Raw genomic sequence first — 15494 nt, forward strand, 5'->3', positions numbered from 1 at the left:
TCTCATTGATGAGTTTCTTCTTTCCATAGACTTCTATGTTATAATTTGTGGTTTTCATGGCCGCGTTCATAATGAAACTACGTGAAATTTTCGCAGATTTTTCATTATATGTTGAGCACATTAACTGTATGTCGGGGGAAAAAATTGCCAACGTCAAATAGACACTGGTTCTTTTTTTATAGCAATTACAAACTATGATTAGTCAATCCCCACAAAAGGCACTTTTTCGCTTTGAGTGTACAACCGTACCACTCAGAACCCAGGACTGTGTACCTCCGACCTAGCGCGTGGCTGCAAAACTTTACTTGCTAATTTCTTAAGTTACAAACAAGCTTTCATCAATCTAACTTTTGGGATCAGTTCCGCTGGCTAAAAGGCAATTTCTCACCGCTAAAAACATGCGGCCATGCAGCCGTTTATTTTTTGGCTCGGATCTCTTTTAGGGTACCCACTCGGAGTAATTATACATCAATGAGACCTTAAGGGGAAAGGTCCTTGCAGTCAAATTTATTGCTTAAATACTAAGAAATAAAGCTGACAACTTTACTTGTAACCAACATGTGGGGTGCAGTGTCTCTCTTCAAAGCTCAAAGATAATTCTGCCTACTTCCAGACCTTCCTGTGCATCTAAACCTGGGCATGGTGCAGCAACCACCTACTGCTGGGGGGCAGGATGAGGACACCTATATCAAAAAACGGCTCATAGAACTGGAGAGCAAACTATTCACTGTAGAGGTATTTAGAGACCGTGAACTCTATAAGGAAACACAACAACTCCTCCTGTCACACAAGACTTTCTTGAAGGAGGCCTTCAAAGGATCGTTCATCCTCCTCCTGACGTTCCTGCGCCAGACTGATGTGGACAGGTTCTACCACAACCACTACAGGGTGGGGGAGGGCAGCCTGTCTCAACAACTCTCACACATCCTCATCTCAGAACACCTACAGGACAAGGTCAAGGGTGCACAGCTGATGGTGAGGCTCCAGGTGAAGCATGAAGACTATGTGAGAGTACGAGAAAGACTGGGGCGAGGTGAGAACTACAAGTACAACTTAATCTGGCCCAGTCCTAATTAGTTGAAAGCATTTCAACAGCACCATTTGCATTTGCAATCAGACTTACATGGAAACATGTAACATACATGTACGAGGGGCATTCAATAAGTAATGTCCCTGACCCACTTCCAGTTGTCTGATCTAAATAAAATTTTGCATGTGTAATGAGTCATATCTCTATGGATTATGTTGCAAAAAACAGCTCTGAAATAATTGTGGTTACTGATTTACTGGTGTTTGAACTGAGTCAGGTGTGAAATGGACCAGGTGTGAAATGGAGCAAGTTGAGTGTCGCGCAGTGATCCGGTTTTTGTATTTGAAAGGACGCACACCAAAGGGGACTTTTGATGAAATGAAAAAAACTTATGGTGATGATGCCCCATCATATGACCTTGTAAAACGCTGGCATCCTGAATTCAAACAAGGTCGGAAGTCTGTGGAAACAGCTCCCAGACCTGGTCGTCCCTCTTCTGCCATTGATGAGGCATCTGTCGGAGGACCAACCTGTGATGTCCTACAAGAACGGTGTCCAGAGCTACATCAAATGATGGGAGAAATGCAAAACTCTGGGTGGTTCCTATGAAGAGAAAGACTAATAAATGTGCCAAGTTTCATTAATCTCCTGCTATGGGAAATGGGTCAGGGACATTACTTATTGAATGCCCCTCGTAAAAGCTGTAATTATAGTAGCTGTAGTTAAGCACTAAATTGCAATTCTTGACAGCTGTAACACAGCACTCTGCCTTTATAATGAACAGGACTGGACCACACCACTTCTGTTGACAACCTGTTGGACCTGCCACCCCTTAGTAGACAAGTGGACCACTCCAACCTGCGAGGACTAGACCTGGCTGTGATTGGTAGAGACAGAACTGATAGAGATAGGACTGATGGCATCACCAGACAAGTACAGTCAGCTGTACGAACAACTAAGAAGAAATCTCAGCAGCAGATGGAAGTTAGGCTGAAGACAATGAGGGGGCATCTAGAGACAGCCAGACAAGATACCGAAGCCATGGTGGGCAGTCTGACTAGGGAAGTAACCAGGATGAAAGAGGAGGAACAGAAGGCACAGAAAATCCTCCTGGAGCAAAAGCGTGAAATTCAAGAACTACAGGAAAGCAACAGGACTTTAGCAGCTCAAGTAGAGGAACTAGTGGAAGCTAAGCACACAGCAAAGGGTGGAGGTCCGAGTATTGGTTATAGGAGCGAGACAGACCCTGGAAAGGAGGGAGACCCAGGGAAGGAGGGAGACCCAGGGAAGGAGGGAGACCCAGGGAAGGAGACAGACCCAGGGAAGGAGGCAGACCCAGGGAAGGAGGGAGACCCAGGGAAGGAGGCAGATCCAGGGAAGGAGGCAGACCCAGGGAAGGAGGCAGATCCAGGGAAGGAGGCAGATCCAGGGAAGGAGGCAGACCCAGGGAAGGAGGCAGAACTTGGAGAAGACAAGATGGAGGCTTCTCACAAGCATGTCAGGTGTGTGAAAATTCAAATAATTGGCAGATGCATGGGGTATCGAGAACAAAGGTCAAAATTTTGATAATGTGTGCCCTAGCAGCTTTCTAATGTGCTGCAGTGGAAGCTCCGATATCTTGTTATATTTGATTAGAGACATTTCAAATTATTAACATTAAGGTGACCTCTTAACCTCCTCTAGACAAGAGTCACATGTTGTAAAGTTACAACTGTATAGCAGTATAACGCTCTAAAATGCATTTTGTAGCCTACATAGAGTAATTTACAAAATATAACAGGTTCAGTATGAATTCCTACGGAATATTCATCTTTGTGTCAGGAACTGAATCAGCAAGGAAACCACCTCACAAGCTTAATATTTCAACTGTATGTGACTAAAAGGTAGACTTAGTTGTTAAACTATTAGCAGTGTTCATTCAAGTGTTGAAAAAGATGAACTCTTATATTGAATCAGATTGTGGGTTTTTATTTTCAGCAGAATCAACATTCCAAGCAATATCAGCGTGATAAGTAAAGACAAGCTACAGATTTATGACAATGCTTTGCTTGGAAGAGGAGCCTTTAGCTTTGTTGTAAAAGCAAAGCATGTTGATTTGGGCCTGGATGTTGCAGTCAAACGTGCACGTGTTGACTCCAGGCATGCGGAGACTATGACAGAAGGGTAAGTTTATAATCAGATGGATTCGTGAATGTTTTACTGTCATTTTGAAAGATTAATGAAGGGTTGATTATGAGGAATTATTATTATGAGATAATACATTGTATGTTTGATTGAGAGGTAAAAAAAAAATTTTAAATTACAGAACAATGCATACACAATATTGTTTTTTGGTTGCCTTCCAGTGTCTTGAATCTGAAAGTTACCAGTACTCTGTATTGACCTGGATTGAATTTTTACTATTTTCTAGACAGGGGAAAATGTTAATACAAGAGGCAGAGATGATGCAGGTTGCAAAATCCCAATTTGTTGTCCATTTCTACGGGGTATGTATTGAGCCTACATTCTACTGTCTCATCATGGAGCTGGCTGAGAACGGCAGCCTGAATACCCTGCTGGGGGTGGACATCCCCTGGCCGCTCAGGTGGAGAATAGCTTTTGAGACAGCAGTGGGGATGAACTATCTCCACAGCCTGGATCCTAGGATTATACACTGCGACTTGAAACCTGCAAACATCTTGTTAGATGAAGGCTACCATGTCAAGGTGACAAAAACTGTTGGTTTTATCTGTTAAGTGTGAGCGATCCATTGTAATAACACAACCAATCAGAAAGAGAATCAGAAAATTGTTGTATGTTATAAAGTGCTTATAGGTTATTGATGTATAATGTCTACTAATGGTGATATGTTATACATAACTAGAAAGGCAAATTAGTTCCTCATCTGATTCAGCATATTTGGTATCTGTTTATGTTCCACCTATCATAGATTACATGATTGTGTTACATCTATTGAAGTCCAGTTATGGAAAACAATGGAATTATACAATTTCCTCATTGATTATGCAAATTAAGTCCTCATTTGCATAAAATGTATATCATTATGCTTAAGCTTCCTGCATGCCTAAAATGATGGAAATCTGGCGTTCCTTTCTTCAGTTTTCCTATTTAGATTGTGTTGATAAAAATGCCCCTGCAGTTCCAAATTTAAATGTCACACCCCACCAACACACCAAGTATGATCTTGTTCACAGACACACAATAATATTTCATGGAGGTAAAAAACACCATCATGATGGGATGTTTGCTGACTGTATATCTGCATGCCAAATTTCAGGTCATTAATGGTCCAAAAACAATATACATGACATTGTTACAGTAGTATTACATAATTTTATCCATAATGACATGTCTATGGATCAAAATATAATAACTTTTTACAGTCACACCCAGCATCTGACAAGAGTCAGACATGCCAGGCCAGTGTGTATGGTTATTAAGGTACCTCTAATTTTACAGGTTTAAAGCTTATAAGGGCTTAAATTTAGCTGTAATGTATAATATTGATGATTTTAGTTGTTGACTGTATTTTTATCATAGATCGCAGACTTTGCCCTATCCCATTGGAGGAGCATAACCTCAAGTTCCATATCCAATGAGTCATATAAGATATTCGGCACAGTCACACACATACCCCCAGAGTGCTGGGAGGATATCAACCTCAAGCCTGACACTCCTCGGGATGTGTACAGGTACGCTGTCAATTTTTTAGTATAGTGTTTTGGAATAGTTGCTAATCTTTAACCAAAGATTCACATCATGATGGTTACCGGTATGTAATATTATACTATTAGTTCTTTATTGCTTACATTGTATCCGGTATTCTTGCATAGAAGTATAAAGTCACCAACTTGAAGATGAATTTCAAACTGTCAGAGCTAGTGGCAGTAAGTCAGAGAAAAGTCAGAGAATTGTGAGGAAATTCACATGAAAAATTGAAACATAAATTTAAAGCAGCATATTAAATATTTCAAGATGTTTTGAAATCCATAGTTTGTGGAGGGAATGGAAGTCTGTAGCTATGTCCTTTAAGATACGTGACAATGTAGTACTAAATATATATTGAAGATGACTTTGAATATCTGGACTTGTTGGCAATCTATGGTGAAATCATATTAATTTTGTGTAACAAACTTTAAGATCTTCTTCCTGTTGCAGTTATGGCATTGTTCTGTGGGAAATCCTGACACGGAGAGAGCCATTTGAGTGTGAGTCTCTCTCCCGCAGTTGATATTTCATATTTTTAATTTGAAGATCAAGCCCATTACCACAGGCCTTAAAAGATAAAATTTGTTCCTGAAGTATTCTGATCTTGCAATTTCAATGTCCTGTTCTCCTTTCTCCACATAATTATAGTCATCAAACTACTTGAATTGGTGAATTGGTACCAAGGAGCTTTGATGAAAGCTCCTTGATTCAAAGGTGCTGCTAATGGCTCAATGTGCATTTCAGGAAAGTTCCTTATGCCCATGTGATGATCATATACTGGATTTTCAGATGCCCACAACTCAGGTCTTATACAAATTGCTGTCACCGAAAAGCATGTGAGACCAGATGTGAACCTAATTCCATCAGAGCCACAAGAGTGTCTGGACATTGCCCGTCTTATGCGCTGGTGCTGGTCTCAGAAGCCTGAGGACAGACCTAGTTTCAAAGGTACATTATGCATCTTAGAAAAAGAAATGTGACAATTGACTTAATATATATGATTATTCATTTTTATGAATTGAAGTTGAAATATGATAATTTGACATATGGAACTAGGTCTGCTTCACTGTTGACTGATATTATCTTCAGATTGCAACAGTGCAGTACAAAAATGTACACTCTTAGACGTGTGGAAACCTAGGCAACCTCAAATTCATTGTTTTCACAAGCTACAAATTATCATCATGTAATAGAATTTATCATATATTACGGCTAGTAACTCTAAGAGGTCTCTTGCACAATATCATAAATGTCTGACTCAATAGTTTTAAAGTTAACATGATTGCACAAAATTAATATATCTCCCATTGCTCAGATCACTACTTTAAAAAGCAAAATGACACCATGCACAAAGTTGTACCAGCATTTGGATGGTCAACTTAATGCATGTAACTGTTACTGGTATTGTTGCAGACTGTGTCGACTTCACAGGCCCTATCTACCAAAGGTATAAACAGGAGATTCCTGCTGCTATAATTGCATTACAGAGTGGATCAACTGATGATGATTCTGCTGTAAGTACAATTCTCAACAAACTTTTGATGTAATGCTTGTACCTTTATTATAATCACAGAAAAGGTTACAAAATAATAGAGAGTATTTGATTGCTGGGAACGTTTTGATTTGATTTTAATATGATTTAACCCAGTAACCTATCTTACATTATTGTTGTCAATTTTTTCCACAGAGGTCGAGATCTGGTGCCTTGTCATCACAGAATAATGAGGACGTGGTGAAGTATTATACCGGTGGGGCTGCTCTACCACAGTCGACAGGGGAAGAATGGATTGCTCAACCCAAGGGGGACCACAATACTCAAGTTGAAGGTAACAACCCACTGTTCATTTCCATGTTGTCATAAAAAAGGCAATATGAAGTGTCTTACAAACTTTGAACACAATAGGATGTGATACACATGGGAAATTTGAAAGACTTTAATTAGTTTCAGTTTTGAATCGCTAAAAAGAACTGTGATTAATATATCATCTTAATTGGTACTTTTTTTCATTTCAGAATCACAAAAGGTAGTCACCCCTACAGTTTGTGGAAAACTGACTGCCTTTGTCTGAATTGAACATGTATCACGAGAGATTAAAATTTGTAATTTCACAGTAATAGGATTAATGCTCAAAGACAAAGGATTCTCACAGAATACTTATTATCAGAAGAGGAGCTACAGAATGCCCATTGATATTTTAAGCTGTGGCAGCCTAGGAACATGCATGTGCTGTCCAATTCTAAATGTAAGACCTTTGTGTGCATTTCCACCTACCAGTTGGTACATAATTTTCCAGAGAAACGACTAACTACCAAGGAGCAATCAGGGGACAGTGGTGTCAGGAAGCAGGTCTTGGAACGGCTCCTGGAAGTTGAATCTGCATTATTTACTGCAGAAGTGCTAAAGGATGCTGACCGCTACAAGGAGATAAGAGAAGTCTTTATGTCATACAAGACACACTTGTTTGAACTTATTGGTGAGTGCAGGATAAGTACATGAATGTGAGGGAACGGGTCCCAGAAAAAAATACTGTTTTGTATTGACTATATGAAGCAGTCTTTTCCTCTGCACACAACATCAGCAAGGTGGTAGCTAGGCTGGCACAGAATTGAAGTTAGAGCACTCTTTTCATTTACTCCAATTCCTGACACAAAGATTAATGTTAACGTTTATCTTTCTCATTAAATCATTAGATGGCTATATCATGTAGGGAGACTGTCTTGTGAGGTCAATACATCACTGTCTAATTTTGTTTGAGTTTGGTGTCAGAAACCGAAAAGCAATTTCCTAGGCCACACCAATTCAATTTCTTGGTTCTCGGATTTCCCGACCCATTTTTTTTCCGATTTGGAAAAAAAAAAAATTATTCCCAAGAATAACAATATAGGTTTTGCTATCGCAGATCTGTAAAAAAAAACCCATTCGAGGGTACATACTGCTGATAAACCAATCAGAGCTTCCTTTTATTCAGAACATTGGTATCAAATCAAAAGAAGAGATTCATTGGATAAACCATGCCATGAAAAGCTGAAAACTTGACTTCTAACCTTGTTTTTTGTGTTGTATAAGCCTCATATGTTCACCCCAGATTTTTTGCAAATTTTTATTTTATTTTTTTTTTCGACCGCCCGCCCCAAAATTTTTCTGAAAAAATCTGAGAACCAAGAAATCAAATTGGTGTGGCCCTAGCAATACTATGCAAAATAATCATCGTGCTGCATTTGTTTATGGCCAGATTTCGGTTTAGATTATGATGAGACTGCCACGTCTGAAGACGGGGGAGTGGCTCCTCAAGAGTTTGATGAGCACAAGGAACATTTCGAGGCTGACCAAGAGGATACAGGAACTCCACTTCAAGGTGAAGCTCAGCAGGAAAACCTGCCATCTTATTCAGGTTTGAATCAAAATTGTACTTTTATATCCCCTCCCCCACCCCCCACCCCCAGCAAAGTGCTAACTGTGTAACTTGGGCCCCTTGAAGCAGAGTTACGTTAGTATAAAATGTGACTAACCTCTGTCCTTCAGTTCCAGACCTTCCTGCTCAGCTCCAAGGAGATGTACATGTGGAGCAACAGTCAACTGAGGGGCAGGCTGGTGACAGCAGTGTCTTGGAACGGATACTGGATCTGGACCACAAACTGTTTACAGCAGAGGTGTTAGCAGACCCTGTGCACTACAGAGAAACAAAGGAAGTCTTCCTGTCACACAAGGCTCTGTTGAATGAAGTTACTGGAACAACTTCTGAGAGACAACAACCAATTTCCAAGATGCATGCTGGGAAGAACAATGTCAGAATCATGGCACAGATCCTTAAACTGGAGCGCGAGTTGTTCACTGTGGACATGTTAATGGATCCTGAACGTTGCAAGACAACACAAGAGTTCCTTCTGTCACATAAGGCTTTCTTGATGAAAATTACACCTACTACTAGTAGTCAACACTGTGACTTGGGCCAAGCTTAAGGCAACAAAACCTCACATGAAGAGAGGGATGACATTGACATTGCCTAACTGTGTTATCATGTTACATGACTTTTGTCTTGCTAGTTTCTCAATTCCAGAATGCCCTAAGTTTGCAAATCATGTCTGTTCTCAAATTGTTACATTCCAACATAAAGTAAAGAAATTAAATGTAAGTCTTCACTGCTAGTCGGACATCAAATGGCATTTGAGTGTCAAAATAAGAAAAGTACAGCAAGCTTCAATAGACAAACTGATAATGTGACAAATCACACTTCTGGTAGCACCCTCAATAAGGAAGATCTGAAGGAAGTTAAACATTAAGGGAACATTGCTGATATTTATATTAAAAACTTAGACTTGATAATTTGTTTCCAATGCAAATGCATGGAGATTTTTCATCTTTGTTGGCAGTGTATGGCCAATCATTTTATACTAGTACAAAAAACTGTATAATATGTACATACCACGACATCAGAATAAGATCATATATGAGGATCCCTTGGTGGAAATAGAATTGAATATTGTGATATAATTATATTAGTTGCTGGTGCACTCCATACCAGTTGTAATATATTGAACTTTTCATGATCTTCTCCTGCATGGCTGGTTTTTTTTTAATTTTGAGATTCCAACATACTAGTACTGCTTCCCCACTGTGTATGTTACAAAGAACACAGGTAAAACATTATAGAAAACCCAAAATACTACAATTCTCTATTCCCATCCAAGGAATGTAGTCATGATTGAACACAGAGCCGAGTCAATATTCAACAAAACATCCAATTCTGTATTCGTACTAAAAACTTAAGTATTCACAATACATTGTAGATACCTAAAATACCTAGAGATTTGGATTTCTGCATTTCTAAAAAAGAATTCATAACTTAGCATTAAGTCCAGTCTTTAAGAAATTATTTACATGCCAGGAAAAAGACTTTACCTTAAGGTTTTAGAATGTTACACCTCTGCCACAGGCACATCAATACAGTCTAAATTCCCAAGACGACCGCTTGGGACCAATATAAGCTGGATGTAGACAGGTGGTTAATATAATTATAGAAAAGAGTCTTTATGCTTGTGTCAATGGGATAATTCTCTAAGTGACCACCAAAAAGTGGTCACAATAGCCAGGTGATCCTTGGTAATATAATTATAGAGTTGGTCAATGGTACAAATTTGACTGTACAGTACAAAAACTATCTTTTTGATTTGTTGACAGTAATACTAAAATCCATTGCAGATTAGCTGTATCCATCTTTTCATAAAACTTCGGCTTCAGTTGACAATGGAAGAGACCAAACATTTTCATGATAAAAATCTCATGAAAATGAGCATTTTGCAGGTCTTGGCACAACAGACATTTCAAAATGATCAATGACATACATTTGTAAAACCTTAAAAATGAGACAACTTTTGATACCAATGACAACATTCAAATGTCCTTCATAAACTATGCTGGAGTCCAGGACTAAAAACCTTTCACATCCAAAGTTTACCAATAATGCTAAAATATACAAGACAACACTTTAGACAAGGAAGACACCTTGTTTGTCCCTTACAATAATGTATCACAAATCTGATTAACTAACAATAAAATTTACAATAAGGACACTTTGAATAAGTGGGACAAACATTTTATGATCTCATCACAATCAGTTACTAGGACCATCTTAACACTTTCATGTCCAAAGTTTACCAATAATGCTGAAATATACAAAACAACACTTTAGACATGAAGACACCTTGTTTTGCACTCAACAATGTATCACAAATTTTCATCTAGAGTCGATTCCGAGTCACGGAGAGGGTTTTGAAATAATATTTGTAATAAGTTTGAACTATTCTAAGCAAAAGAATATTTCAGTCACTGAAGTTCTAAATTGTTCAAACAATTGAAAATGAAAGTTTGAACATGTTTGAACCTATCTATATATGTTGGAAACATTGGTAAATTAATGGTACAAATATCTCTTTATTTAGAACAAGTTAGAAACATCTATGTCTTTTTGTTATTGTTGGAACATGTGATCATATGTTCCAACAATTTGCGTCATTTTTTTTCTCCATAAAAACTTTTATTACCCCAATAAACAAACTGCTAAGATGGCCTTTTGTTTGGGTCTTCTATCTTTAGATTTTCTTTAGTAGACACTAGTGGCTCTTTTGTGAAAAGCTGTCAGACAGACACAATTTCCTGTACTTGGCAGGGATGTGTGAATTGCCCTCTTCCCAGCCCACTGACCCAGTTTCATCATTTTGTTTCACTGTTCGAACATATGATCACATGTGATCACAATTGATGAATCTATGTTGGAACAGTTTAGAAACTAACAGAAATAATGGATTTGATGTTAGAAATGTTTCTAACATGTATGAACACTATAGAAAATATTTAGGACATCACACAGATGTTGTAAGTAGTTCTAAACAGTTACTTATCACATTTAGAATGTTATAAAGATTTTCAAAATGTTGGAACAAAAGGCAAGAAAGACCCTCTTGGTAATGTGGAATCGACTCTATCAACTATAAAAAAGTCACTTTTATCTTACATTAAGGACACTTTGAATAAGTGTGATACACAGTTAATGATCCCCATTACAATTTTCTACAATCATCTTAAACTTTTAGATACAATCTACATTGTACATACCCTAGCTGAAATTCCTGACTAGAATTTAGAAGCCATTAGACTAATCTAAAAATGTGCATTATGAAAGCCAGCCACATGTTTGAGGATGGCCTGGTGACTTGCGAAGAGCGGAGAGGTTCCATCGACGTCCTGCCAACGCACGGCACCCGCATCATCACCAGCCTGGAGGGAGACAGACATTCGAGATGATCACTTTGTTCCTAGAACTATTGTAGAGTGGAACCAGTAGGGGCAACCTCAGCAATTGTATAAGATACAATGTATGCTTGTTTGTTTGTTTATTCTTTATTTAACCAGGGTAAAGCATGTCGCCTGACGGCATTTTTCAAAGCCCCCTGGGGGGAGAACCCCGAACATAAATCATACATTAAGTTCAACAGAACCAAATCAACTTCAATAACATAATCATACATAACGTTCTATGAAACCAAATTACTTAGGTAACATAAACATAAAGATTGTACAAAGTCAGATTTAAACTTAGATAGCATCAACAATGAAATGTCTATTACAGTAGCTGTAACTTGACAATACTTTCTTACTCCCAAATTAAAGCAACAACATATAACATGCCTCTAATGCAAATTCAACATTCAACATTCCCATTACGAACTCCAGGAAGAACACAATATATAGTGGTACAATATATCACTAATGGAGATCCTAATAAAACAAACAAACAAAACACAACGTATATGAGGCTTGCTCAAAGCTACCAATCAACATAGTTTATAACTATACATTGACTATGCAGCTCCTGTCACCCATAGTTCACCACAGCCTCACTTTCTCCAGACCATGCTTGTGACTCCGGAGTTAGCCGTGTTTTAAATGGCTGGGAGTTGGTCTGTGAAGTTGCCTCAAATAGTCTTTAATAGTTGCCTGTGCCAGCTGACTATGAACTTTGACAAATTGAAGACTCAGGAACGTCATATTCTACTCAAATTTCAGGCTACTTCCAACTCAGCACCAACCATGGTTTTGGGGAATGGTCAGGAGTAATGTCATGGTAAGGGTTGACTGAATGTGTGAGGGTGGCTTGACTGAAAAATGCCCCCTACCTGTAAGGTGAAGTTCTGCATGAGGTAACCCTCCTCATCATGGTAGTTAATAGCTGTGGTCTCAATCCAAGCGTTATCTGTGTTTCTGGGGTCGTCTGAGTATCCTTTGAACACCTAGAGTGAGACAAACAGACTTAGTTAAGAAATTGATAACTGTAAGAGTAATAATTACATAAGTGTCCACTGTCAAGCAGATCGCACCATATCAACTTGAATTCAATCAAAAGCTACAAAGGTTAGAATCTGTATATACGACATATCTACTATGTACTATTGCTAGAATCTAACAACACATAAAGTCCTTTCTGTATCAAATGGTACATTGGGCGGTGCTCATCTCTGTTTCTGTAGCCATGGGCCACACACTACAGCAAGGGGCTAGTTCAGTGGCAGTGATGTGCACTTAATATACTCTTGATGTATACTCTTTCACAAATGCTGAGTGCTAAGCACAGAAAAGTCTTTGGTACAACTCTGCCAGGGATTGAACTCATCACCTATTGGTCTTTGAGGCAAACACTGGGCCATTGCACTGTGGGAATTTGGTTTTCTACTTCAGCTTTTTAGAGAAAGAAAAGTAAAGATCTGAAACAAAGACTTGACTCCGAGTGGCCTTACCTCCTTGCCCTGTCTGAAGAGTTTGTCCAGTTTGTGAGACATGTCCATCCTCTCCTGCTCCGTCTTGTCCAGTTTCCCCAGAGCCTCCTCACCAAACTCATTCTTCAGAGTCATGGTCAAGTTCTCTCCAGGCTCCACCATGCCCTAAAGACAAAGTCAGTCAGTCAGTGATAGTCATACATTGTATTACTGCATACTTGGGGTTATACCACCCCTTATGAGCGGGCATACCCTTTCTTCTAGCTGAGTACAAGATGGGGATGCACCATGCAGGTCTCCTGTCTGGGTGAATGATGTAAATCACTGTGTGGCTGATACAAGACGGAGGTTTGCCAGGCCTCCATCTGGGTGAGTTGAAATGAATCACCAACTCCAGACAGAAGGATTTGCACCATCGCACACGGTGTGGTTGGTTCTTTGACGTGTGTAGGGTTTGGCTCTCCCCAAACATGGGACTTCCATTTAACGTCCTATCTGAGGGACGGCTTTAACCGAAGCTAAATAGTACTCAATTTCACCTGAGTTAAGTGCCTTTCACAAGGGCAGTCAAGATTGGTGCCCCCAGACAAATTACTTTCTACTAACTAGCAAACTTATTTTATTTTGGACTACAGAGGACCCAACACCTGTTTTGGTAATTACCTTATTGCAATACTCTTACATGGAATATAGTAAAACAAGATTGACAAGGAACATTTTTAAATCTTACTAGGTATGACTGTTACAGTTACTGTATGAGACCAACACTGTTATGACCACACGTACCCCAGGAATGGCCCAGAGTAAGTTGTCTCTCCTTTGGATAGCCACAAACTCCAGCACATTCCTGCTGGACTCAGGATGGACCTCCTTGTTCCCATACTTGTCTCTCTTCCATCTGTAGAGTCAACAATGATGAAATAAACGTCACATCATCTCAGACAAACGAAACAGAATGACCATTTCTCTGAAATATACATGCTTCTTGCTGCCATATGAAGACGATATCTCGCTGCACAAGTGCCACCTACACCAGATAAATACTGTAAATGCATTGGGGATTTACTTTCGCGGAAGCAGGAAAATGGAGTGTTTGCGGTGGATTTAAGTCTGTGGTAGTGCCATAGACTGCAGTCTCATACTATAATGGATAAATGTTCATGCTGGTTTTAAGTTCACGGTGAAGTGGTTAACGCGAAATCCGCAAACATTTCTGCATTTACAGTATAGCGGTGAGAAGCAGAACTCTAGTTAGAAGCTCTGAGGAAGATGTCTGAGAGACATAGAAATGTCAGTAGGTGGTTGTGTTTTAACCCTTAAACTGCCAAACCCGGATATATCCGGCACACATATACATACCCTGTGTGCCGTGCCCGGATATATCCGGGATAGCGTATTCCCCCGAAGTAGCAGCTTTGCGCGCGTGTAACGCACGAACCCCGGAAGTTAGGGACTAAAGAAAACTCTACTGTCCTCCTTCTTTACTGACCTTGTGACAACAGGATCAGCAGCATGGTTGGGTCCGAACCTCCCCAGCAGCCCTCTCCCCACCATGCCTGTCCTGCCTTTGGGGTTCCTGCAGGAAAGAGGAGAAATCATTTGAAATTAATGAAAATCAATATGACACAGATAAACTTAAGGATAATTGGCCTCTACCGACTACCACCGAAGTAAAACTGCTAGGGGGACAAAACTTACACATCTTATGATCTTTTCTAAGAGCCAGTCATAACACAAAGTATCAAAACCGGAAGTTCTACTACAGTGCCATAATATACTGATAAAGTGCCCTACCAAATCGTAATAGATACCATTTTTTTCTTATAAAGACCTGCCCACATACCAAATATCACAGAAGGTGGCTTAGACCTTCAGTCTGTTCATACCAGGATTTGCAAATAGTTATTAAACCCATACCTGGGAGAATCAAGATTTGTAGAACCTGGTATGAAAAAAAAATTAGAAAGAGCCCAACTATCGATTAAAATCTATAAACTTTGTACTCACAGTGGGAGTTTCTCCTTGACCTTGTATGTTCCGATGAAGCTGGTTCTGTCCACAGCGCCCTTGAACTTAGTATCCAGCTGGTTAAACATCAGGAAGGGTCGTTCTTCAAGAGACCTGCGGATTGTTGTGTAGAAAGAAGAAAAAAATATTATCTCTAGAACTGTCTAGAAATCAGCATCCTCAAGACGATGCTTTGCAAATGCAAGTGACAACTGTGCAAGCTTGTTGAAAGGTTAACTGTTAGATATGCATTTTTGAAAAAATAAACTTAACAATTAAGATATTTTGACACCTCAACAAAAGCTACCAGTATGTCAATCTTTTACTCAATCCTGCCCATGACAAAAAGACAGTTGTGATGTTAGAGACGGCTATAAAAAGCTGATGGCTGTATGAAAAACCTGGGGCAGTGTCCCCATGTACGCTTACTTCCACAACAGTACTCCTGTTTTGCAACTACAAGTATGATTGTGTATCT

General features: G+C 39.3%; 1 protein-coding gene across 1 annotated transcript in view; it reads right to left on the reverse strand.

Annotated features, from left to right (window-relative positions):
* Nucleotides 1–11311: 11311 nt before the first annotated feature.
* Nucleotides 11312–15494, reverse strand: part of LOC118432810 (transient receptor potential cation channel subfamily M member-like 2) — a gene marked incomplete in the record, with an annotated part of 28481 nt that continues 24298 nt past the window's right edge. Inside the window, 6 exon segments of the mRNA XM_035844430.1 lie at nt 11312–11513; nt 12413–12526; nt 13031–13174; nt 13796–13907; nt 14499–14585; nt 15017–15130. Coding sequence (XP_035700323.1) covers nt 11397–11513; nt 12413–12526; nt 13031–13174; nt 13796–13907; nt 14499–14585; nt 15017–15130 — 688 coding nt within the window.

This window comes from Branchiostoma floridae, chromosome 16 (assembly GCF_000003815.2).
Source record: "Branchiostoma floridae strain S238N-H82 chromosome 16, Bfl_VNyyK, whole genome shotgun sequence".
NCBI lineage: Eukaryota > Metazoa > Chordata > Leptocardii > Amphioxiformes > Branchiostomatidae > Branchiostoma > Branchiostoma floridae.